Here is a 27,439-nt window from a genome sequence, read left to right as displayed (position 1 = left end):
CTAACATCTGCTGCGCCCGGTGAACTGCTTGTGGATGGAGCTTCTGCTGTGCCCGGTGATTTCAGAGTGTTTCCCCTCTGCTTCTGTTTAGACCCCTTATCCACTTTAGGACACATTGGTACAGAACACTGCTGTACAATATAGTACTACAGTACAGTATACAGGTATAACGGTACTGTGCAGTGTAAAGATGGTAAATACCTGCACAGTTATCGGTCATGTATGGCAAACTGTAGTGTGCAGTTGTGGAGCTCAAATTTCTCTCTGCCTTCTCGTGCCGTCGCTTGTTGCTGCTCTGAATGCTAATTTGCGCATGTGCAGTGACAAACCAACACCTGGATGTTGTAATCACTCCAGAGTCCGGATTTTCAGGTTGTCCGGATTTCTGGGGTCCAGATTTTTTGGAGTTTTACTGTAGAAACAAATTATCTTATTTGTGTGCAGCTGCTGGCTTGTAGCAGAAGCACTAGCTATTATTTTACAGAGTATTTAAGTTTAAAGGGACAGTAGACATCATGAATTACAAGACATTTCTGTGGTCTTGTCATAGAATATTATATCAGCCAAGTCTAAGTTTTTTTAGAACAAATTAACATTGTATTTGCTGCAATTGTTTCAAATAGCCAAACTCTACCCACGGTTTTTGCAATTCTTATCTGCTAAAGAATTTAGGGAAATATATTTAGCAGGTTTAGCTCTGTAAAGTCTGCATAGGGAAGAAATATTGCAAACATGCTTAACTATGCATAACTAAACAGTTTATATAGAAATATCAAGATATTTGCTGTCTGCTGTCCTGAAAATATTCCTCATAGGAAACAGATATTTGTTTAAAGGGGTATAATACCACATGCTAAATCCATTGAAAGTGATGGAGCATAACTATATTCAGCTACAGTCATTTGCATGTTGGGAAAAAAAAGAAAAACAACATCCAATCAGATTCAACAGTGCTGATGTCACACTTTGCTTTGCTGTGGTCTCATGAGATTTCACTTAAATTGTACAAGATTTTATATTAAACTTCCTTAAACTGAGGATGAAAATAACATGACTGTGCCTGCACACGCCAGATGCACACTCCCTTGCAAGTCCTGGGACTAGCATCCTGATTGGCTGTTTAAAGTCCCTTTACAATGGGATGTGGCTACTGAGGAAATTTTGAGGTCAAATATCTTGCTTTTTTACATAGAGATGTTAAGGTGATATTTTCTAGTCTGATGTTTACAGATATGCTGTGCCACTTTCAAGTGCTTCAACATTTGGTCCCTTTAACAAATGAATTCCAAATTATCCCACGAGTGGATATTAGATGAAGCAAAAGTTTTTTGTTTTTTTTTGATGAACGATTTTTCCACCACAATTTGTTTTGTCCATGCACGCCTCTACTATTTAAGTAGTAAAAAAAAAAAAAAAAAAAAAAAAAAAATACAGGTAATATGAAATGCTGAATCCAACATAATTAAAAAGATGGTGATAACAGGGATTACCATGTGCATTTAAAACATCAGACAACCTGTCACTGGTCTTGCTGATTTTTCTTACTTCTATATATGTATGTGTTTGTATGTGTTTGTGTGTGTGTATGTGTGTGTATATATATATATATATATATATATATATATATATATATATATATATACACACAGTTGTATGCAAAAGTTTAGGCACCCCTGACAATTTCCATGATTTTCATTTATAAATAATTGGGTGTTTGGATCAGCAATTTCATTTTGATCTATCAAATAAATGAAGGATACAGTAATATTTCAGTAGGGAAATTAGGTTTATTGAATTAACAGAAAATGTGCAATATGCATCAAAACGAAATTAGACAGGTGCATAAATTTGGGCACCCTTGTCATTTTGTTGATTTGAATACCTGTAACTACCTAGCACTGATTAATTGGGGCACACAATTGGTTTGGTGAGCCCATTAAGCCTTTAACTTTATAGACAGGTGTATCCAATCATGAGAAAAGGTATTTAAGGTGGCCAATTGCAAGTTGTTGTTCTCTTTGACTCTCCTCTGAAGAGTGGCAACATGGGGGCCTAAAAACAACTCTCAAATAACCTAAAAACAAAGTTTGTTCAACATTATGATTTAGGGGAAGGCTACAAAAAGCTATCACAGAGATTTAAGCTGTCAATGTCCACTGTAAGGAAATGGAAGACCACAGTCACAGTTCTTGTTGAGAGGCAAAGGCAAAGGATGGTGAGAACGGTCAAAAAAAAGCCCACAGACCACCTCTATAATCTTGCTGCAGATGGTGTCACTGTCCATTGTTCAACAATTCAGTGTATGGGAGAGTAATGCGGAAGAAGCCTTTTCTGCACACACACCACAAACAGAGTCGCTTGAGGTATGCAAACGCACATTTGGACAAGTCAGCTTCATTTTGGAAGAAGGTTCTGTGGACTGATGAAAAAAAAGATTGAGTTATTTGGTCAAAACAAGGGGCGTTATGCATTGTGGCAAAAGAACACAGCATTCTAAGACAAACACTTGCTAGCCACAGTAAAATGTGGTGGATGTCCCTCATGCTGTGGGGCTGTGGGGCTAGTGCCGGTACTGGAAATCTTATTAAAGTTGAGGGTCGCATGGATTTCAATATCAGCAGCTACTTGAGAATAATGTTGAGGAATCAGTCACAAAGTTGAAGTTACGCGGGAGCTGGATATTTCAACAAGACAACAACCTAAAACACTGCTCAAAATCTACTCTGGCATTTATGCAGCAGAACAAGTACAATGTTCTGGAATGGCCATCCCAGTCCCCAGACCTGAATATCATTGAAAATCTGTGGGGTGAATTGAAGCGGGCTGTCCATGCTCGGCAACCATCAAACCTAACTGAACTGCAGATGTTTTGCAAGGAGGAATGGTCCAAAATACCTTTATGCAGAATCCAGACACTCATTACAGGCTATAGGAAGCATCTAGAGGCTGTTATTTCTGCTAAAGGAGACTCTAATAAATATTATTGCAATATTTCTGTTGGGGTGCCCAAATTTTATGCACCTGTCTAATTTCGTTTCGATGCCTATTGCACATTTTCTGTTAATCCAATAAACCTCATTTCACTACTGAAGTATTACTGTGTCCTTCAGTTATTTGATATATCAAAATGAAATTGCTGATCCAAACACCCAATTGTTTATAAATGAAAATGATGGAAATTGTCAGGGGTGCCTAAACTTTTGCATACAACTGTGTATATATTTATATATACTGTATGTATATATGTATATATATATATATATATATATATATATATATATATATATGTGTGTGTGTGTGTTAATGTTCAATTTGTGTATAAATGTTAAAATGTAAATTAGAGTAAATTAAATTTTATGTTTATTGTATTAAAAATTTACAACTATTTATGAAAAGAGTTCAATGAAATTATTGTTTTTCAGTTAGACTTTGAACAAATTTCCCACAGCTATCCTTTTAACAGGATTATTGCAGCAGACTAGAAATCACTCATTAGACAGCCTGTTTCGTTCTTTTTGGAACTCATCAGTAGGAGATAGATTTCTGGTTGCTGCATTGGTAAAGCTATTTTCAAGGTTAAACCAAAATTCATTAAAATTATGGGGGGGAGATAAAAAAGTGAAATTAAAATCCTCCATGTCTCAAAATTAAATCAATGTAAATATTTACATTGTTAAAAGGATAGCTGTGTTAAAACAGTATTTTGAAGCAAAAAAACTGAGAATTTGCATATCTAATTTGCATATCTTACCCAAAATTCTCTTGTGCATTGGTAACATTGTGTATATGAGGTATTTCTGGGGAAAAGTGAGCAGGGAATCTTGCCTCGATGTGCTAATTTCCTATGCAAATATTTACATTGCTTTTTATATATATATATATATATATATATATATATATATATATATATATATATATATATATATATATATAAAATTTGAGCAGTTTACTTGTCTGTCTTTTTTTTATTGTTTTTGCCCTAACAAGTTAAACGGCCATAACAGTCAAAAAATGACGCTGTAATTCATTAGAGTGTGCAATTTTAAGACTATCAACCCTACTTCTACTATGTGCTTTAACCCCTGCAAAGAGGTTAAACACACATTAGAAGTGCCACTGGAAACCACCACTGATCCAATCAGCAGTTCTAGTTACACATATGAGTTGTGCGGCTAGCACTGCTGATTGGATCAACACTTGTTTCTGCTTGGGAACCGCAGTGCACTTCTACTGAGTGTTTAAGTCTTTTGCTGGGGTTTATACAATCAGCAGTTTAAGGTCAATAGTCTTAAATATTAGAGCATGTAATGTTTTGACTGTTATGGTCCTTTAAAGGGATATTAAACACAACTTGGAAGCTGTATGAAACTGCTTCTCCATATCTTAAAAGCATGTTGCAAGGCATAATACAGCTCTGTTTTACTAAATAATTTATATATTTATGCCTTTTCACTTCACTGACTTCCCTATTCCACAAATAAGGGACCTTTGATAGGAAATCACAACCCTATCCTTATGGATGTGGTGTAAACATGCACTATGGTTTACACATGTGCAGTAAGAAAAATAATAATTAAATTATTCTTGATACTAAATATTCTAATATATTGTTTGCCAATTATTGACATTAATGTTATCAGTAACTTATGTTTTTATTATTTCTCTTTTGTTTAGAAACTTCCAAACTTTGGACCTTATTTGGAGGAGCGCAAAAGGATTTTAGCAGAAACTAAAATGAAAGAAATTGCACAAAACCAAGCAGAATTTTCAGCAAAGAGTCACTTCCTCCCAAAGAAACCTGTCCCCGCAGTTAAGGTAAAAAGGGAGAAAAAAAAAAAAAACTTTTTATTGTTAGCTTTTAAAATTAAAAACTAAAAAAAGAAATCATCACATACCTAGGAATCAAAAAGGTTAATCATTTTATTAAAAAAATATATATTACATTAAGAAGTTTTAAATTCATTGCACAAAAAAACTTTATGAACAATATAGCTAACACAATGTTATTTAACAATCAAAAGGATGTAACAAAGAAAGAACTCATCCTTGAAATTTCCAAAACTAATTATACCTTAACAGAACATCTGTGAATCTTTATAAATCAGCTCTGCATTTTGGATACATCAGTCATGTATTTGCAAAGTACATTTTGAAGCTAGAATAAAATAACAGAGTTTAAAACAACCTTTGAGTAATTCAAATTTTATAAAGCTTAATAAAATAGACAGTATAGAGTAGAATACTATATATCTGTATTTAACAGAGCTACAAAACAATACCAAATTCACAGTAAACAGTTTACCTTGTAGCTATTGATGTTTCCCTCTGCATAAATTGCTGTTATATTATTATGCATTAAACATAGCTAAACTGACACATGACATTTTTCAGACTATAAATATATAATGTGTGATTCTTAAAGTGTTAGTTATGTATTTATTTCAATGAAATTGGTTTCTGTGGTTGCACTTTTACAAATTATTATCTGGCATATAACATAGCAGTTCCTGTAAGATTTTAGGAACTTTGCTGATGTTTAAGTTAGCTTTTAGGTAGAATTTATTTACTCTATACAGACAGTGTAGGAAGTGAATGCTATTTTCTTGTAGATTCTCTAAATGGGATAAATTGTTGAAGCCTCAGAGGTTGTACTTGAAAACAATAAGAACAATATAATCATTTATAATATAATGGTAAAAACTTTAGAGACATAAAACTGTGAGAAGAAAATGTGTCAGGGACTTTTATTATTGTCCTTTGTGTTAAATGCCTGCCAAGGGGTTAAACTAGGGATGAGCGAATATTTTGCAATATTCGAAAAACAAAAAGAATTTTAACACATTTGTTCTTTCGTTTTGCATTTCGAATGCTTGTACAACATTCTAACATTTGTTTAAAGTGAAGGTCAATTTTCGGCAATGAGTGCCCGGTTTTTAAAAATATTTTAAAAAACAGGGGCACTTTCATTGATGAAAATTTACATTGCACCGGATTTGTAGAAATACTTACCTTTTACTTCTGCAAAGCCAGATCGATGATCCCCCGCCTTCTTCTTTCTGCTGTACAACCACTTCAATGACGAAACCGGCTTCCTCCAATCACAGCCGGGCATCACAAGATGGACGCTCTGGGGTGCAAGCCATGATTGGAGGAAGCCGGTTTTGTAATTTCTGACGGCAGTACAGAGGAACTGAGGCTGGGATCGCCAATCCGGGTTTGCAGAAGTAAAAAGTAAGTATTTCTACAAATCCGGCGCAATGTAAATTTTCATCAATGAAAGTGCCCCTGTTTTTAAAAGTATTTTTAAAAACCGGGCACTCATTGCTGAAAATTGACCTTCACTTTAATGTAATAGTATTTCAAATGCTTTCTTTAAATGTAATATTCAATTCAAATTTTTCTAATAATTTGATTCAAAATATGCAATATTTAAATGAAAAATATTGGAATTGATTTATTTGTAATAGTATTTCTAATGCTCTCTTTAACTGTAATATTCAAATTATGCAATATTCGATATAAAAACATTAAAATTGATATATTTGTATCTATTATGTATCAATTTACTAAATTGACTACCACATGAAATATTAAACTTCTGAAAAGTGTTTGTAAAATCGAATTTTCCATTCAAAATTTAGAATGTGAATAATCAATCTAAATATGAACATTTGCAAACAAAAGTAACATTTCGAAAACCGGAAATAACATTTGATTACCGAATTTTAATGAATTTTCATTCTTATCAATATTCTATTGTCCAAAACAAATGTCCACAGGACAATTTATTCTACCAAACAAATTACACTTTTAGCGCATTCGCCCAACGCTTGGTGAAACCCATACTTAAAGATAGCTCCAGAGTAATGATGCACGACTAAGAGCTAGCTGAAAACATCTGGTGAAACAATGATACTAATGTGTGTAGCCATCAGTCACCAGCTAGTTTCCAGAGGTACATTGCTGCTCCTGTATGATTTTCACAAAAGGATACTAAGAAAACAAAGTTAATTTGATACTAGCAATGAATTGAAGAGTCTATTAAAATTGCTTTTTCTATCTGAATCATAAAACCTTCATTTTGACATTCATGTCTCTTAACTTAAAGGGACATAATACTCATATGCTAAATCACTTGAAACTGATGCAGTATAACTGTAAAAAGCTGACAAGCTGAAATATCACCTGAGCATCTCTATGTAAAAAAGGAAGATATTTTACCTCACAATTTCCTCAGCTTAGCAGAGTAAGTTCTGTGTAAAAAGTTATACTTCAGCTGCTGCTCAGCTGCAGGTAAAAAAAATGAAGAAATGAACTGCAGCCAATCAGCATCAGCAGTGCTGAGGTCATGAACTCTTTTACCGTGATCTCATGAGATTTCACTTAACTCTCATGAGATTTCATAGTAAACGTCCTTAAACTGAATAGGGAAATAAGATGAGTGTGCACGTAAGCTCACTCCCTTAGCTGTCCCGGGACAGACAAACTGATTTGCTGCTTAGAAGTCCTTTACAATGGGATGTGGCTACTGAGGAACTGTTGAGGTAAAATATCTTTTTTTTTTACATAGAGATGTTCAGGTGATATTTTCTAGTCAGCTTTTTACAGCTATACTGTATCACTTTCAAGTGTTTCAACATGTGGGTATCATGGCCCTTTAACTTTAAAACATATTTAGATGTTTCCTAATATGTCTATTGTCCATTATTTGCAATATAGATGTTTTTAGTAAATTTTAGACTTTTAAGTACTGACTAGATAACAAAGACCAAGACCTTTTTTTTTTCTTTTTTTTTAAATGATTAAAGTAGTTTAATTTTCTTTATCAAAATTTGACAAAAATGTTAATTAAAAAATCTATTAAAGAACAATCTAGTTTCTTTTTAACGTAAATTCCTTTATAAGGTTGACATGAGATACTTTCAGCTCTGAAATTGACAAAGGGACACGAAACCTATTTGTTTTCTTACAGGATTCAGATAGAGCATTACAATCCTAAACAACTTTCCAATTTATTTCTAATATCAAATTTACTTTGTTCTCTTGATATCCTTTGCTGAAGGAACAGCAATCAACTATGGGAGCTGGCTGAGCACATTAGGTCAGCCAATTACAAAAGGTATATAAGTGCAACCACCAATTAGCAGCAATAGCCTAGTAGTGCTTCACTGCTCATAAGCCTACCTAAGTATTCTTTTTAACAAAGTATAGTAGGAGAATGAAGCAAATTAAATAACAGATGCAAATTGGAAAGCTGTTTAACCCCTTCCCGTCTGGACTTATTTGTAAACAAATAAGTAAAAATTGAAATCAAACAATCGTTCATGCCATTGCATGATTTCAATAATGGAGTTGGGTCGGGGGGGGGTGCCTATGATGCTAGACACGCCCTCCAATCCGCAATCCCATTTAGAAAGCTGCAGAGGCTTCAGCATGCCAAACGGCTAGAATGTTCCATGACGTCCTAAGGGCGCTAAAGCCCAGCGCAATTAGGACAACATGGAATGTCCTAACAATAGGTAGCGGTTTCAAATTGCATGTTCTATCTGAATCATGAAAGAAAAAGTTTGAGTTTCGATTCCCTTTAAGCATTTTAAAGTCAGAAGGAGAACACTAATAAAAAGGAAAATTAAAATAATGCATTGTATAAAAAAAAATTAATAAAAACAAAATAATGTACTTTGTTATCAAATGCACCTTTTTCTTGGCTTTCCTGGTTAAAATTGAGCTCATGGGAGCATACTGAAGATGGCAGAAGAGCGTGCATGTGTTGTGATTAATGATTGTTAGTAAATTTTTTATATTTGTACATTAAACTAGCATTCTATAAAAAAAATCCACCAGGCATATGACATTTTTCATATAGCTGTGCACTAATACTGACTGGCTGAAAAAGAGAATTCCCAAAACTGTGTTGGTGGAGAGAGTCACTTCTCTGCAAGGGACATGCAAAAAAACTGAATATATTTTGAAATACCCTATTTTAAAGGAAATAAAAATAATAATGTTTCTCTTTAAGCGTGTTTCTACCAAAAGAAAAATAAATATGTATTTTTTTAAATATGCATAAACTATATTATCATTTTACTTGCATAGTATAATCATATATTCCAAGAAATTTCACATTTGATTAAATCAGTGTTCCTCAAATTCCTCCCCCCTAGTCCCAGTGCCATAATACCACATACCTTTGCAACCCTATTTTTATGCTTGGTCTCAACATTTCTGAAGTAATATACAACAAGATAGTTGCAGTTTTTGCAAAGTGACTAAAATGTGTGTGCACTGTATTCCTGATTGTAGTCAAACTTGGAAGTATACACATACACCACACACTCTCATATAAAACACACACACACTCATATAACACACTCTCATACAAAACACACCACACACTCTCATATAACATAAACACACACTCTCATACAACACACACACTCTCATACAACACCCACACCACACCCTCTCAAACACACACACACACACACTCTCATACAACACACACACTCTTATACAACACACACACTCTTATACAACACACACACCACACCCTCTCATATAACACACACACTCTCATACAACACACAAACACACACTCTCATACAACACACACACACTCTGATATAACATACACACTCTCATATAACACACACACTCTCATACAACACACACACTCTAATACAACACACACACTCTCATATAACACACACACCACACCCTCTCATATAACACACACACTCTCATACAACACACACACACTCTCATACAACACACACACTCTCATACAACACACACACTCTCATACAACACACACACTCTCATACAATACACACACTCTCATACAACACACACACACTCTCATACTACACACACCCTCTCATACAATACACACACACTCTCATACAACACACACACACACACTCTCTGTATTCCTGATTGTAGTCAAACTTGGAAGTATACACATACACCACACACTCTCATATAAAACACACACACACTCATATAACACACTCTCATACAAAACACACCACACACTCTCATATAACATAAACACACACTCTCATACAACACACACACTCTCATACAACACCCACACCACACCCTCTCAAACACACACACTCTCATACAACACACACACTCTTATACAACACACACACCACACCCTCTCATACAACACACACACTCTCATACAACACACAAACACACACTCTCATACAACACACACACACTCTGATATAACACACACACTCTCATATAGCACACACACACACCACACCCTCTCATATAACACACACACTCTCATACAACACACACACTCTAATACAACACACACACTCTCATATAACACACACACCACACCCTCTCATATAACACACACACTCTCATACAACACACACACACTCTCATACAACACACACACACACTCTCATACAACACACACACACTCTCATACAACACACACACTCTCATACAACACACACACACTCTCATACAACACACACACACTCTCATACAACACACACACTCTCATACAACACACACACTCTCATACAACACACACACTCTCATACAACACACACACTCTCATACAATACACACACTCTCATACAATACACACACTCTCATACAACACACACACACTCTCATACTACACACACCCTCTCATACAATACACACACACCCTCTCATACAACACACACACACACACTCTCTGTATTCCTGATTGTAGTCAAACTTGGAAGTATACACATACACCACACACTCTCATATAAAACACACACACACTCATATAACACACTCTCATATAACATAAACACACACTCTCATACAACACACACACTCTCATACAACACCCACACCACACCCTCTCAAACACACACACACACTCTCATACAACACACACACTCTTATACAACACACACACCACACCCTCTCAAACACACACACCACACCCTCTCATACAACACACACACTCTCATACAACACACAAACACACACTCTCATACAACACACACACACTCTGATATAACACACACACTCTCATATAGCACACACACACACACACCACACCATCTCATATAACACACACACTCTCATACAACACACACACTCTAATACAACACACACACTCTCATATAACACACACACCACACCCTCTCATATAACACACACACTCTCATACAACACACACACACTCTCATACAACACACACACACACTCTCATACAACACACACACACTCTCATACAACACACACACTCTCATACAACACACACACTCTCATACAACACACACACACTCTCATACAACACACACACACTCTCATACAACACACACACTCTCATACAACACACACACACACACTCATACAACACACACACACTCATACAACACACACCCTCTCATACAACACACACACACCCTCTCATACAACACACACACACCCTCTCATACAACACACACACCCTCTCATACAACACACACACCCTCTCATACAACACACACACCCTCTCATACAACACACACACACACTCTCATACAACACACACACACTCTCATACAACACACACACACTCTCATACAACACACACACACTCTCATACGCCACACACACACACTCTCATACCACACACACACTCTCATACCACACACACACACACTCTCATACAACACGCACACACACACCACTCCCTCTCATATAACACACACCCTCTCATACAACACACACACACTCTCATACAACACCCCCCCTCTCCTATAACACACACACCACACCCTCTCATATAACACACACACTTTCATACAACACACACACACTCTCATACATCACACACACTCTCATACAACACACACACACCCTCTCATACAACACACACACACCCTCTCATACAACACACACACACCCTCTCATACAACACACACACCCTCTCATACAACACACACACCCTCTCATACAACACACACACACACTCTCATACAACACACACACACACTCTCATACAACACACACACACTCTCATACAACACACACACACTCTCATACAACACACACACACTCTCATACGCCACACACACACACTCTCATACGCCACACACACACACTCTCATACCACACACACACACTCTCATACCACACACACACACTCTCATACCACACACACACACACTCTCATACAACACGCACACACACTCTCATACAACACGCACACACACCACACCCTCTCATATAACACACACCCTCTCATACAACACACACACACTCTCATACAACACCCCCCCTCTCCTATAACACACACACCACACCCTCTCATATAACACACACACTTTCATACAACACACACACACTCTCATACATCACACACACTCTCATACAACACACACACTCTCATACAACACACACACTCTCATACGCCACACACACACACTCTCATACCACACACACACACACTCTCATACAACACGCACACACACACCACACCCTCTCATATAACACACACCCTCTCATACAACACACACACACTCTCATACAACACCCCCCTCTCCTATAACACACACACCACACCCTCTCATATAACACACACACTTTCATACAACACACACACACTCTCATACATCACACACCCTCTCATACAACACACACACACCCTCTCATACAACACACACACACCCTCTCATACAACACACACACCCTCTCATACAACACACACACCCTCTCATACAACACACACACCCTCTCATACAACACACACACACACTCTCATACAACACACACACACTCTCATACGCCACACACACACACACACTCTCATACCACACACACACACTCTCATACCACACACACACACTCTCATACCACACACACACACTCTCATACCACACACACACTCTCATACCACACACACACACACTCTCATACAACACGCACACACACACCACACCCTCTCATATAACACACACCCTCTCATACAACACACACACACTCTCATACAACACCCCCCCTCTCCTATAACACACACACCACACCCTCTCATATAACACACACACTTTCATACAACACACACACACTCTCATACATCACACACACTCTCATACAACACACACACACATTCTCATACAACACACACACCACACCTTCTCAAATACACACACTCTCATACAATACACACAACCCAGTAAACATGGCGTTGCAACCCAGTAATGAGTTCTGACCCATAATTTGAAGAATATTTTATTAAATGATATTGTTTGTACTAGATGCATCCTAAAGAAGGCATTTTAATTGTATTGCTTTATAAATGTGCTTTCCTGTGCTATAAATAATGCATTTTGTTTTTATCAGTAAAGCTATGGAGGATGTTATGGAGAAGTTGTGTACAAACTTGTGCTTCCTGTTATTTTTAAAATCAATGTAAACAGCTTTAAAATACACATTTTTTTTCAGCTATTACTATTCAGCCATGCAGTCCACTTAAATGTCCAGGTTTTTTAAAGTTCCTAAGTTTTAGCTAAATGTAAAATACCTCATATGCCTCAATGTATTACAAATATGGAGCAGAAATGAGTGAGTGGTACTGAATGGGTGTCAGATCACTGCTGTTTACACATATAACTAGCAACCAGAGGTAAAATTATTGATTTTCATGTAACTGGCACCCAAGGGGTAAAATTACTACTCAGTTGTTAAAAATATACATGGTTGGCTGGATGAAGAGGTTGACTTTGGGGGGCATTGTGTGACCCCCACCTACCAATGTGCCTATTTACCCAGAGATTGTGCTGTATTTCCTTGGAAGTCAGCTGACTACAATAACTAGGAGATAGCTGAATACATCTTGTGAGTGAATGACAAAAGGCATATGTGTGTAGCTACCTTTAATGCATGGCTGCTCCACAGCCTTCCTAAATTTGCTTTTTAACAAATGCTACCATGAGAATGAATGTACATAGAAATGTTATAAAATTGCAAGCTCTATCTGAAGCAGGTTTCATTTTGACTTTCATGTGCCTATAACATATTTTCAGTAGTGTTCATTCTTATGCACATTTTTTTTGTTAAATGCCCTTTTAAATTGAAAACAAATTCAGTTACTATGTTTCAATGGCCACATACTTTTTTAAAAGCTTATATTTTTCTCAATTATAGTAGAATGAAGAATCAGTACATTATTTTCTAAAGCATTTTGCCTGATAAGTCTGCAGAGGTACTGGATGAGCAATGATAAACATGAACGAAATCCATTATTTGCAATATTTTAGATATGTTGTAAAATGACATGAAAATTACATTTCTATCTATGTGCAGTCTGAAGCTTGAACTTTCCAAGGCTGCTGTCATTGTTTACCTCTAGTATTACAAGTTCAAGTAGAAAAATATAGAGATGAATAAGATTTTTAAAGGTTTTACAATAAGCCTTTAAAATGCCCAGCCTAGGTGTTTTTGACTAATAGTTTATAACTGCTGATTGGCTCTTCTATTTTTTTTTTTTTTTTATAGATTAAAGCCATAGCTGTAGGAAATAGTATTTTATCTGAATGTGTGCTAGTTGATTCTATTTTTTTATTTTATTTTAGGCACTGCAATAAAGTGCACTTTAACATATGTATATCAGCAAATATCCCCCCCATATATTCACAGCATACTGAAGAATTATTAAAGGGAGAGCTAAAATAAAGGGAAATTGTGCAAATAAGTAATAAAAAAAAAAAAAATATATATATATATATATATATATATATATATATATATCAATAATTTAATTCATAAAGGTGGTGAGAGTCCATGAGTCATTACTCCTAGGAATTCCACTCCTGGCCACTAGGAGTAGGCAAAGATTCCCAATACTCTCAGATCACTTAAACCCTCCCACCTCACTGGTAAACCAGTATTATTTTTGCCTCCACTGGAGGAAGGTTAAAAATTGAGGTGCTACAGTTTCTTTGTTGAGAGGGATCCTCATGCTGATTTGAGGCCCAATTCTCCCCTCAGAGAGCAGCTTCTTGGGACAGATGGGAGATTAGGAGTTTTAGAAAGTTACATAATTACTTTTAGTGAGTCACATTCTTGTCACAGGTATTGCGGGGACAGGTCCCATAGCCTCCTCCTGTTGGGTCATCAATATACTCCACATTTAGATCCTCTGTAGTAACACATACAGCATTATATGGGTTATCTTCTGGGAGCAGTTTTCTTCTGAAGCTGTTAAGGACGGTAGAATAGGTTTTTGTAAGTTAAGTTGTTACATATTGCACTCACATAGCCTGCAGACCATTAGTAGGTATTACCTGGTATAAGGTACATTATAGCTTGGGGACATCTTGTTAAACAGAATCTTTTTGTAAACATACTATTGTGGACAATATATAAGAGTCTTCAAGTATTTTATGTGTACTCATCTTTTCCCTGTATTTACCATGCTTTTTTTAAGCGTGTGCTGGTTCCGCCCTCTCACAGGACCCCCTCTGCCCACCAAAAAGTGACTCTTTTTAAAATGTGTTCTTTGCAAGCTTACAGCTGTTTTTCCCCCTGCTCAGCTTTGTAATTTTTGTCTGGATCACCTTCTGGATTATAATCAGTCTAATGCTGCTCTTAGAGGACAGGGAATCTGTCCTCACTCGTTTTGCTCTATATATAGGATTTTGTGCACACAGCTATTTGTGATGCTGCTGGCTTTTGTTGGAGGTTTTATGTACTTTAGGTGTTCAAGATCCTAAAGACCCTGAGGAAAAATCTGTTAAGCAAACGGATTTGATTTTTAAACCTACTGCTAAGTCTCCTGAAGTTTTTCTGGTTCCAGATGCTATTTCTGAATTAATTATTATTAGGAAGGGATCCAGCATTAAAATTTAAAAGGATGTTTCCTTTACCTGCTTCTAGCACTGAACTTTGGGAAACTATTACAAATGTGGATGATGCTATTTCTACCTTAACTACATGCACCAGGGGCGTATTACTGCCTAGGCCAACAAGGCCTGGGCCTAGTGCGGCAGATTGAGAAGGGCGGCACTTTTTGCAGTCACTGAAGGTGAAGCTGCTGAATTAACTTTGTATTAATTGTTATGTACGTCTACTAAAATGTTAATTCAGCTGCCGGCGCCACTCTTTCAGAGGTTGGAATGGATTAAACATGAGTGACTGTGTGACTGCTACCGTAAACTACATTTCCCATTAAGCCTGCACAAGTGCAAAGGCGCCACCTAAAGACCTCCCACCAGGAAGTAGTTTGCCAGCTGCACTGTGCTTGTACGCAGGATGGAGTTCAGCAGGGAGTGCGAGGAGTCCTTTAGGCCCTGAAGCAGGGGAGGAACAACCAGGATCACAACAGGTACGGTTGCAACCATACCCTGTAGGTCCGCCTCTCTGGAGGGGTCCGCTGCTGCCTGGCCCCCTGCAATGCCGTCAGCCAGCAGATTCAATAACGGCTGCCACTTCTGCAATTATTGTGCAGGTAACCGCTCTGCTTTACAGAGGCCGGCGGCAGTAATCTATATTCGGCACTGCCATGCCCCCACCCAACCTGTAAAATGAAATAATATAGGTTGAGAGTGCCCCCATATACCCAGGGAACGTTATCAGTGCATTTGCTAGGGTACACAACAGACAATATTTTTTTATAAAAGCGCACTAAAAATCTTGGTTTTTAAGAGCTGTCAGATGCCTCCAGTCCAGCGGCACAGAGTATTTATATTGATTGCCCAGATTGCTGGGGACAACTTTTTTGTAGCCTGCCTTCAGGTTCAGGTCCAAACTTAGCCCGTGGGAGGAACAAGCTGTTTATTGTGCTTATATAAATAAAAAAATTGGCAAGAAAAAAAACTACTGAGTTAAGCAAAAGGCTGTGTGTACCCAAACAAATGACATGATTCACGGGACCTAGGGTTATGGGGGCACTCTCAACCTAAAGTATTTAATTTTATAGATTGGGTGGGGGCATGGCAAGGCTGAATATAGATCACTGCCGCCGGCCTCTATACCTGCACAATGCAGGCCAGTGGCCTCTAAAGATCGTGTGTAGTCACCGTGCACAGCAGGCAGTGCCGGGATTGCATGAGTGCCTAAACAAAAGTCCATCCAGCAGCTCAGGAAAAGCAAGTTAGTTGCCACTGACATTAATGATTTACACGATAGCACGATAGGCCTGTGTGTACGTGTGATGTCCTTTTTATAACTCTGTGTGCAGGCTGTAAGATTTAAATTTAAACACTATATATATATATATATATATATATATATATATATATATATATATATATATATATAGTATAAATGCCTAATATATGCATGACAACCCTTATACACACACAATTCTGCAAGCAAACCTACACAAACTTACCACACACTGAACTACACACACATATGAACATGTGAACATGAACATTTACATTTGAAATGCCATGGGGAAAAAAGTGACGTTACATCCTCACCAAAAAATATTATGGCTAAAATAGGCCTAAAACCTGGGGAGGTGGGGGTAGGGGGGGCAGCAGAATTTTGGGTGCTTAGGGCAGCACAAAACCTAAATACGCCACTGACATGCACTACTATTACTTTGGAGGATAGTTATTCTTTCAAAGATCCTATGGATAGGAAACCCTTTAATAGAAAGACTTTTCAGTAGGCAGGTATTTTTAGGCCAGCAATTAGTATTGTTTGTGTTGCAGCAGCTTCTACTCTTTGGTGTGACAGAAAAGGAATAGCATCCGATGCTGCTATCATCCGACCTAACACCTCCATGCAAAGAGCTACCATAGGAAATAGAACTAACTGAAGACTTGAAAGCTATCTGTAATTTTAATTTCCTTTGATTTGTCAAGGAAAGTCTCATAGCGGTTGAGTTGATAATGACACCTTAGAATGAGACTCCAGTTAGAAGAGAAAGAGAACTCTTTGAAAAAAAGTGCAGGGATTATACTCAGCTCTCTCAGAAAATCCTTCTGGATTTCAGAGCAAGACAATCCTTTTCCTGGTATTTACCAGTCCATTTCTCTAGGGGCATCATTTGTTTGTCCAGCCTGGAATGTTATGACAGCCACAAGTCTTTCATTTGGGGTGCAGTTTGAGGGTTCAGGGTAGCACAGGGAGTTTGATCTCCTCAGGAGGTGAAGGTTGGCAGTAAACATTCTGAAACTCTTCAATCTTCATGGTCCATCAAGACTTACCTTTCTTAAAAAAAGATAGACTTTTCTGCATTTTTAATCAGACATTGTTACATCAGTGGCTTATATTAATCCTCAAGAAGAACATTGCAGTTCCTTGGCGATAAGGTCTCCTGAATTTTGACTTAAGCCAAGAGCAATCTGTGTACCTTCTCTGCAGTTCATATTCCAGGAGTGAACAATTAAAAAGCAGATTTTCTCAGTCACCAATCTCTTCATCCTGGGGAGTGGTATATCTTCATCTGCAGGTTTTTAATATGATTGTAGAATGGTGGGGTCTCCCAGAGATAGACCTGACAGCTTCTCGGTAGAACTAGCTTCCCAAATATAGATATTCAGCGAGGTCAAGGGATTATTAATGACAGCTCCAGTTTGATCCAGTGTATCACTCTTGGCAACAGAATAATTGGTGGAAAGATGTAAGCAAGATAAAATGATCAAGTAGCTACAAAAGCATCTGCAAACTCCACCTTTTGTAGCTACTTGATACTTTTTATCTTGCTTACATCTTTCCACCAATTATTCTGTTGCCACTAGATCAAACTGGAGCTGTCATTAATAATACTGATTGCTCCAACTTGACCTTGCAGAATGTGGTTTGCAAATCTGGTACAGATGTCCAATTGTGCTTCATAATCTCTTCCTCTGCACCATGACCTTCTCTCTCAAGGTCCCTTTATCATCAAGATCTTGAGTCTCGCAACTTGATGGATTGGAGACTTCCTAGTTTTAAAACAGAGTTGTTTTCTGATGCCGTCATTGAAATCTTAATTTAGGCCATAAAACTTTGACAAGAAATATGTATCACAAGATTTTGGTTTCTCTTTCATGATGTGAGAAACCGGGTTTTAGCTGGCATTCTTTTTGAATTTCTAGAATTCTTAAATTTCTTGGATAAGAATTTATCAGCTAGTTTTCTTAAGGGTCAGATCTTGGCTCTTTCGGTTTTATTTCACCAAAAAAAATGCTAAGTATCCTGACAGTCAGAGTTTTGTTCAAGCTTTAGTCAGGATTAAGCCAGGGATTAAACCAATTTCTCCTCCTTGGAACCTTAATTTGGTTTTAAGAGTGTTGCAGGTTTTTCCTTTTGAAACTATGCACAATTTGGATATTCAACTTTTGTTTTGGAACATTTTGTTTCTTTTAGCACTATCTTCTGATAGAAGTGCTTCTTGAGTTGTTTGCTCTTTCCTTTGAGCCTACTTATCTTGTTTTTCACCAGGATAAGGCAGTTTTAAGGACTACGTTTGATTTCTTGCTAAAGGTGGTGTTTTCAGATAACATTAATCAGGAGATTGTTGTTCTACCTCTTTTGTTCTAAAGGGAGGCTTATTCATCATTTGGATGATGTAAGAGCTTTGAAATTCTATTTGCAGGCAACTAAGAATTTTAGACAATCCTCAAGTTTATTTATTAATTTCTCTGGTCCTGGGAGGAGTCGAAAGGCCAGAGCTGTTACTTTAACTTCCTAGCTGAAACTTTTGATTCACAGGGCTTACTTGGAGATGGGACAGTCTCCTCCTAAATGTATTGTTGCCCATTCTATTAGGTCTGTTTTGTGCTTCCTGAGCTTTGAAGAATGAGGCAGCAACTTGGCATTTTTTACATACATTTACCAAGTTCCACCATTTTGATGTTTTTGTTTCTTTCTGAATATTAGGTATTTGCATACATTTTTTTTATAATAACAAAATATAAAATTATAAATAAAGTAATAAAAACAACGTTGTCCCTCAAATTACTTATGGACTCCACACCTTGGCTATTTGTTACCAGGAGTAATGATTGATGAACTCTCACCACCTTTATGAAATAAAAGATAAGTTATGCTTACCTGACAAATTCATTTATTTCATGGTGGTGGGAATCCACAAGATCTGTCCATTTTTTGTAATTATTTTTATCAATTTATTTTTCTGGCGCAGTTCTAGTTTGCACCTTCTTTTTCCTTGCTTTTGTCCTTTCCTACCTTTGTTTGTCTCCTTGTTTAGCTATACATAAGTCTGGTTTAGAAGTGAGAGGGGAAGGTTTAAGTTCTCTTGCAGTTTGGGAATTTCTGCCTATTCTTAGTGGCGAGGAGTGGAATTCCTAGAAGTAATGACTTGTGGACTCTCGCCACCATCAAATAAATTATCACTTAAGCATAAATTATGTTTTTATGGATATTTCAATTTGACTTTTATGTCTCTTTGAATACAGTTTGCTAATTTTAAAGTCACATTTTTTTTTCTTTATCATATATAGAGCGTACAATTAAAAAAAAAAAAAACTTTCAAAATGACTTCTACTCTAAAATTTGCTTCATTCTCTTGGTATCCTTTGCTGAAAGAATACCTGGAACGGGGAACTCTAGCTGCTAATTGGTGGCTGCACATATATGACATCTTTTCATTGGCTTACAGATGTTTTCAAATAACTCCCTGTAGTGCTTTACTGCTCCTTCAAAAAAGGGTATCAAGAGAATGAAGCAAATTTTATAATATAAGTAAATCTGAAAGCTATTTAAAATTGGATGGTCAATATGATTAATGAAAGAAAAAAATGGGTTTCACATCCCTTTAAAGATCCATGATCTGCAATTCCTTTGTTTCTTTAAATAATGTGGAAATTTGATATAACAGAATACATTGAACATAAACAATCTTGTAGTTATTTCATGCATATCATTTTAAACTCGATTTACCTAGCTGTATGGTAACATTTCATTTATACAATAATTATGGTATATATGTAATGTCGGAAAGGCTGCTTTTATCTATAGTAATTGTTCTGTGCGTGGTTTAATGTGCTTATGCAAGTCTTAGGGAAGTAATTTATTTTTATCAAATGATTTTGTCATAATTGCTTCAGGATGTAATTGGCAGAGCATTGCAGTATATTGGATCATATGGTGAATTAAACACACAGGAGCAAGTGCAAGCCCTGATTGATGAGGAAATGTGCATCAACTGTGGAAAATGTTACATGACCTGCAATGACTCTGGCTACCAGGTATGATTACTCATTTACAAAAAAAAGCTGATATTTATCATAGAAGAGTGTCCAATGTTGTGCTACTTTTGTTTATTAAAGACTGTGACATTTAAAGGACAAGTAAATACAGTAGATTTGCATAATAAACAAATGCATGATAAAAAGACAATGCAATAGCACTTAGTCTGACCTTCAAATGAGTAGAATTTTTTTTTTCTGACAAATTTCAGTTATGTATATTACCACTCCCCCTGTACCATGTGACGGCCATCAGTCAATCACAAATGCATATATGTATATTCTATGAATTTTTGCACATGCTCAGTAGGAAATGGTGACTCAAAAAGTGTAAATATAAAAAGACTGTGCACCTTTTGTTAATGGAAATAAATTGGAAAGTTGTTTAAAATGGCTGACTCCATCTGAATCATAAAAGTTTAATTTTGACTTGAGTGTCCATTTAAAGGGACATTAAACTGCTGTGCATAACTACAAAAGAATAGTAACTACTCACTAGATTATTGTATTTCATCCTGTCCCTGCAGCTCTTTACAAATCAGTTCTCCTTATTTTAATAGCTTAAAGGTGCCTGATAGTTAAGCTCCGCCTATTTGTATTGGGGCCGCCATCTTGGAGCTCAGGTATTCTCACACCTGTGACAGAAGCTGTGCACACTCACAGATCAGTGATATTGCCTGCTTTTTACAGCTGTATCATTTGCTTGAAGTTAGTGTCTGAAACCTCATGTGATTTTTACATTTTTTAATTTTTTACACATTTTACAGTTACACAAAATATATTTAAAGAAATATTTTAACAATAATATAGAGCTATGCAACAGCTGCAAAAAATGTACAGCTCCTCTGTATCATGTACCCTAACCTGAAGCACAGTATACAACTGACAATATTACTGATCTGTGAGTGTGCACTGCTAATGTCACAGGCTGTGAGAATAGATGAGCTCCAAGATGGCAGCCCAAAGTACAAAGAGGCGGAGCTTCAGTATCTGTATGTATCTTTAAGCTATTAAAACTGGAGAACAAATTTGAAAGGAGCTGCAGGAACAGGATGAAATAAAAAAAAAACCTTCTAGTAGTAACCCTTCTAGGATGGTTGTGTCCAGCAGTTTAATGTGCCTTTAATAGTCTATATTGTTGATTTGTAATAACTATGGGCTAGATAACAATTTTCAAGTGGATTGTTCCTTTAAAGGGACACTGAACCCAATTTTTTTTCTATCGTGATTCAGATAGAGCATGCAATTTTATGCAACTTTCTAATTCACTCCTATTATCAAATTTTCTTCATTCTCTTGGTATCTTTATTTGAAATGCAAGAATGTAAATTTAGATGCCAGCCCATTTTTGGTGAGCAACCTGGCTTGTTCTTGCTAATTGGTGGTGGTGGTTAAATTCATCCACCAATAAAAAAGTGCTGTCCAGAGTACTCAACCAATAACAAAGCTTAAATGCCTTCTTTTTAAATAAAGATAGCAAGAGAACGAAGAAAAATTGATAATAGGAGTATATTAGAAAGTTGCTTAAAATTGCATGCTCTGTCTGAATCATGAAAGAAAAAAATTTGAGTTCAGTATCCCTTTAAACTAATTTATTGACAAAAAAAATCATACTTTGTAATATTTAAACATATTACTTTTTATGTATGTAAGAATGTTTACATTTTTACCTCCCCCAAAAAGAAAAAGAAAAATGTGACCAATTCTAGACACAGATATTTTTCTACCTGCTATCTAAAGTGACAAAACAAAAAATCTATATTCTTGTAAAAATCCTAAATTGATTAAAATAGATGTAGACTATTCATGACACTGTGCCATAATAAAATGTGTTGTCTTGTACTGTTACCTCAAACTACTGTATATTCGGCATAACAGAGTTAACCTTTTTATAGTTACACATTTCAGGTACAAACAAAAAATCAAAACAAAATCATAAATCTCATTTTTTTTTTTTCATAAGTATAGAGAAACTGTGTTATTATGTAAAGCATATGTATTATATCTGTAGAATAGCCTTAATATAGCAGAGAAAATAGCTATATATTATTTCACTTCTATATTCTTAAACACAGAAACATAGATTGAATATTTTTGTTAGTTTGTTCTTTGGAAGAAGAGTAATTTCACTGCATACAATTGTATAAAATGGCATTTTACGGATTGTCTTAAACACAGCTTTAGTATACAAACACAATTTTACAGCACTGTAATCAAAATGTTGCAGGGTTAGGTTAGGTTTAGTATTGATGGGACATTAAACACAAATTTAAAGCTCTATTCAAATATTTAATTAAGCAAAGTAAAACCAAATTTGCAATGAACATTTTGGGAGATATATATCAAGCTGTCAACTGTGCTGCATTCGCCGGCACCAATACGCTCGCCTAACATCGCGGCCGCACACCTGAATACGATCTCCCTATTTATATAAAAAAAAGTTGTCAAAAAGACTCGCACCAAGTACGGGGCGATGAGCATCGGACTGTTGTTAACTAGCAGTCATCGATCTTGCGTCTATTCGGCTTTTTCCCAACTTTATTTATACCCTGTCACTAAACGCTGCCACTATACTAAAATATTTAACCCCTATCCCGCCTCTCCCAGACCCCGCTGCAACCTAAATAAATAGTTTAATAGTTAGAGTAGGTTAATTAATAGTTTAAAAATAGTTTATTTTAATTCTACAGGTAAATTTAAATTTATTTTAAGATAGGGATGTTGTATTTTAACTTAAAGTTAGCGAGTTGCTAGGTTTAGGGGTTAATAGCTTAATTTAGTTTATGGTGATGTGGGGGACTGGCGGTTTAAGGGTAAATATGTTTAGTTAGTGGTAGTGATGTGGGAGGCCAGAGGTTTAGGGGTTAATACGTTTATTTAGTAGCGGCGGGGGGGTCCGGGAGAGGCGGGATAGGGGTTAATAACTTAATTTTGGTTGCGGCAGGGGTCCGAGAGCGGCGGAATAAGGTTTAATAACATTATGTAGGTGGCGGCGATGTCGGGGATGGCAGATTAGGGGTGTTTAGACTTGGGGCTTATGTTAGGGTGTTAGGTTAAACGTTACTTGTTTTCAACCATATAAATCAATGACATATCTGGCATCGAACATAAGCTTTCGCTGCTTTCAGACTCCCATTGATTTCTATGGCATCCGTGCCCTCCAGGGTGGCGGATTGAAAACCAGATACGCTGGGCTAGAATAGCCGTGAGCGTACTTGTTAGAAATTTGATAAATGGGAAAAAGTGTCAGAGCCGAATGTGTATTCGTAACATATGTAATGACTTAAGCATCGATCTGCGTTGGATTGAGACCGGTGGATCGTATGTTATATCACAAATTTCAACTTTTGACGGTCTGTTTTCTTTGATAACTAGGTCGGATCAAGCTTGCAACAATTACGCTGCGGAATTCCGGCGTATTTGCGGTTGACAGCTTGATAAATATCCCTCTTATTATCAAGTTTGAATGCTTTTCCTGTAAGTTAAGCCTGAAAATTTGGGGGTTTATTTCCTACAGAGAAAAATAAAGGGATATGTAAACAAAAATGTTATTTGTCAATTCAGACAGAGTATACCATTTAAAAAAAAAATAATCTAATTTACTTCTTATATCTTCAAATTTGCTTCTTTCCCATGATACTCTGTGTTGAAGAGATACTTAGGTAGACATACAGTATGGAGCACTACATGACAGGAAATAGTGCAAATGCATAACATTCTTGCAACAATGCTGCTATATAGTGCTCCAGAAATGGGCTGGCTTCTAAGCATACATCCCTTCTTTTCAACAAAAGATACCAAGAGAACTAAGAAAAATTGATAATAGAAGTAAATTAGAAAGCTGTTTAAAATTGCATGCTCTATCTGAATCATGCAATAACATTTTTGGGTTTCATATCCGTTTAAATGCATAACCTTGTATGCAACACACTAACCCTACAACATTCTTTACCATGATTGCTCAATCGATGTAAGCAAACAATACGCAAGAAGCATTTTGCAAAACGACGGAGTTCATGTATGTAGATGTTTTATTCAATGAGGCGCATAATTTACTGAGCTTGTATAAAATCTGTCTTAAGTTTCTCTTTAAATTAACCCTTTGGGATCCACTATACTGACAGATTAGCATGTCAATGTACTACATATCAATGCTTTAACACGTTAGGAATTAAAAGGTTAAAATGTTTGTCATATTTTCCATTGCTAATTTTAACCTGTGACATTTGAACCTGTGACATTTCAATTGGGACATTTGTAGTGCTGCATTTTAATTGTGATATTTTATATTGAAAACCCACAGTTGCAATATTTCCCTTGTAAATTATATGTCCAACATGTAAACATAGCATTCAAGTATTTATATATACTGTATATATATATATATATATTATTTTTCCCCAGAGGCTGGCTTGGCATTGTTTTTAAATATAATAGAATTACTTTTAGCTAAATTGTTGCTATAGCTGCAATGCAGAACTGTACATCATGTCTCAAACAGGCTTCATAATGAAAATGTGAAAACTCAGATTGGGGCACTGTTGACCTTTATTGGAATGACATCCAAACCATTTATTTCTATTTGCAGGCTATCGAGTTTGATCCTGAGACCCACCTGCCCATGGTCAATGACAGTTGTACAGGCTGCACTCTGTGTCTCAGTGTATGCCCTATTATTGACTGCATCAAAATGGTTACCAGGACAACGCCTTATATACCAAAGAGAGGCTTGCCCTTAACTGTGAATCCCGTGTGCTAGGGTGACCAGTTCAACAATTAATACTAACTTCACATCTTCCATGGTTGATATAAAGTATCATTATCATACATTATTTGAAATCAGATCATATTATAGAAAAAAACATGAATAATTGTAATACTACTTATTACACAAACTATAAATGCATGCATTTTATTAGAATTAATTAGAATGTATCCTTAACTCTTTCCATAATAGTACTGCTTTTTTTTTTTCTTCTTGTTTTTTTTCATGGAAATATATTAGTAAAAGCTACACAATGTATTTCAGCTAAAAAAAATCTCCTGCATTTTCTGTTTGCTTTGTAGTTCAATACTGTACAACATAATTAGTTATGTGAAAAACAAAGACTTATAAAAGAATTACTGTTTGTATACAGAGACAGCAGATTCACCATAAGGATTTAACACTGGATTAAGTACTTTGTGCAGTGCGTCCACTGATAAAACATAATGTATTTCTTAATCCTTAATACATTAGAGCTCATAATGTGTACTGAAAAAACAAATACATTAACCATTTTGAATATAAACTGCTCAGCTCGTTAAAAAAAAACCTCACAAAATATACAATTAATTTTGAATTTCTGCCTCAATTCATAGAAGAGAATTAGGAGATATTGCTACTCTAACCAAATTATTGTTCAGTAGGGTAATATCTTCTCTAGGTTTTTTGTTTTTTTCTTTCTTACTGATGATTCACAATAATATAATGTCAGACAGGTGTCAATCATTTTTCATTAGTCCCACTACTTATAGAAGTTTTATGTTTAACCTTTTAATGGCCAACGACAGAATTATTCCCTCATGGAACAATTGAGCAGATCAGAGCTGTATCCTTAAGGGGTTAAACCAATGTCATTGATATGTTTATGCAAATAGTTTGCTAAACGTTTATCGTATTTGCTCAGTGTTCTTACCTTAAAATGCATTGAGATTTGTAGAAGACCTAAAAATATTTCTTAAAAAATAAAAATCCAGGTCCAATGTTAAAAGTTAATATTAAAAATAAAAATACTACTGCAAATGTAAAGGTTTATTTAGTATCTAATAATTCCTGTAGTTTATTAGACTTATGAATCAAAGGCTCTAAAACCAGAATTTAAAAAAAGTTATAAATACTTTTTACTATAAGATGATTATATAGCATACAATAAAAAAAAAATCTTTAATACATATGAGTGGTATTCACATTTGAAATATATCGAGACAATTCTAATTATTTCAGAAAAACTGTATTAAATTAATTATGTTTGATACAAATGCCACATTATCAAGTGTTTTATTATCTAAATCTGCATAAAATAATTAAAATATATTATATTCTGCAATAAGATGGTCTTGTGTGTTTTTTTTGTTATTTAAATGTTATTTAATGCTCAATAAACAAGTAATTTGCAGTCACTCATTGGAACAAATGAAAGTATATATTTAATACTGCAATAAATTAGATTTTTAAAGAATTGTTCTATTGTTTTAAACTATTCTTCAAATCCTTTTGTTCTTGTAATTTTTGTACTTCACAGGTACCCTTGTAA

The 27,439-nt window shown here is 35.9% G+C and overlaps 1 protein-coding gene across 1 annotated transcript in view; it reads left to right on the top strand.

Moving 5' to 3' along the window:
* The window catches only part of DPYD (dihydropyrimidine dehydrogenase), a 1,643,387-nt gene extending 1,616,152 nt beyond the window's left edge, over positions 1-27,235 (top strand). The window contains exons 21-23 of the mRNA XM_053694067.1: positions 4,675-4,815; positions 21,003-21,143; positions 25,732-27,235. Coding sequence (XP_053550042.1) covers positions 4,675-4,815; positions 21,003-21,143; positions 25,732-25,902 — 453 coding nt within the window. The 3' untranslated portion in view covers positions 25,903-27,235. The remainder of the gene's footprint in view (positions 1-4,674; positions 4,816-21,002; positions 21,144-25,731) is intronic.
* Positions 27,236-27,439: the final 204 nt, after the last annotated feature.

Source organism: Bombina bombina, chromosome 10 (genome assembly GCF_027579735.1).
Source record: "Bombina bombina isolate aBomBom1 chromosome 10, aBomBom1.pri, whole genome shotgun sequence".
NCBI lineage: Eukaryota > Metazoa > Chordata > Amphibia > Anura > Bombinatoridae > Bombina > Bombina bombina.
The sequence above is the reverse complement of the archived record's forward strand: the minus strand, read 5'-3'. Positions and strand labels throughout refer to the sequence as shown.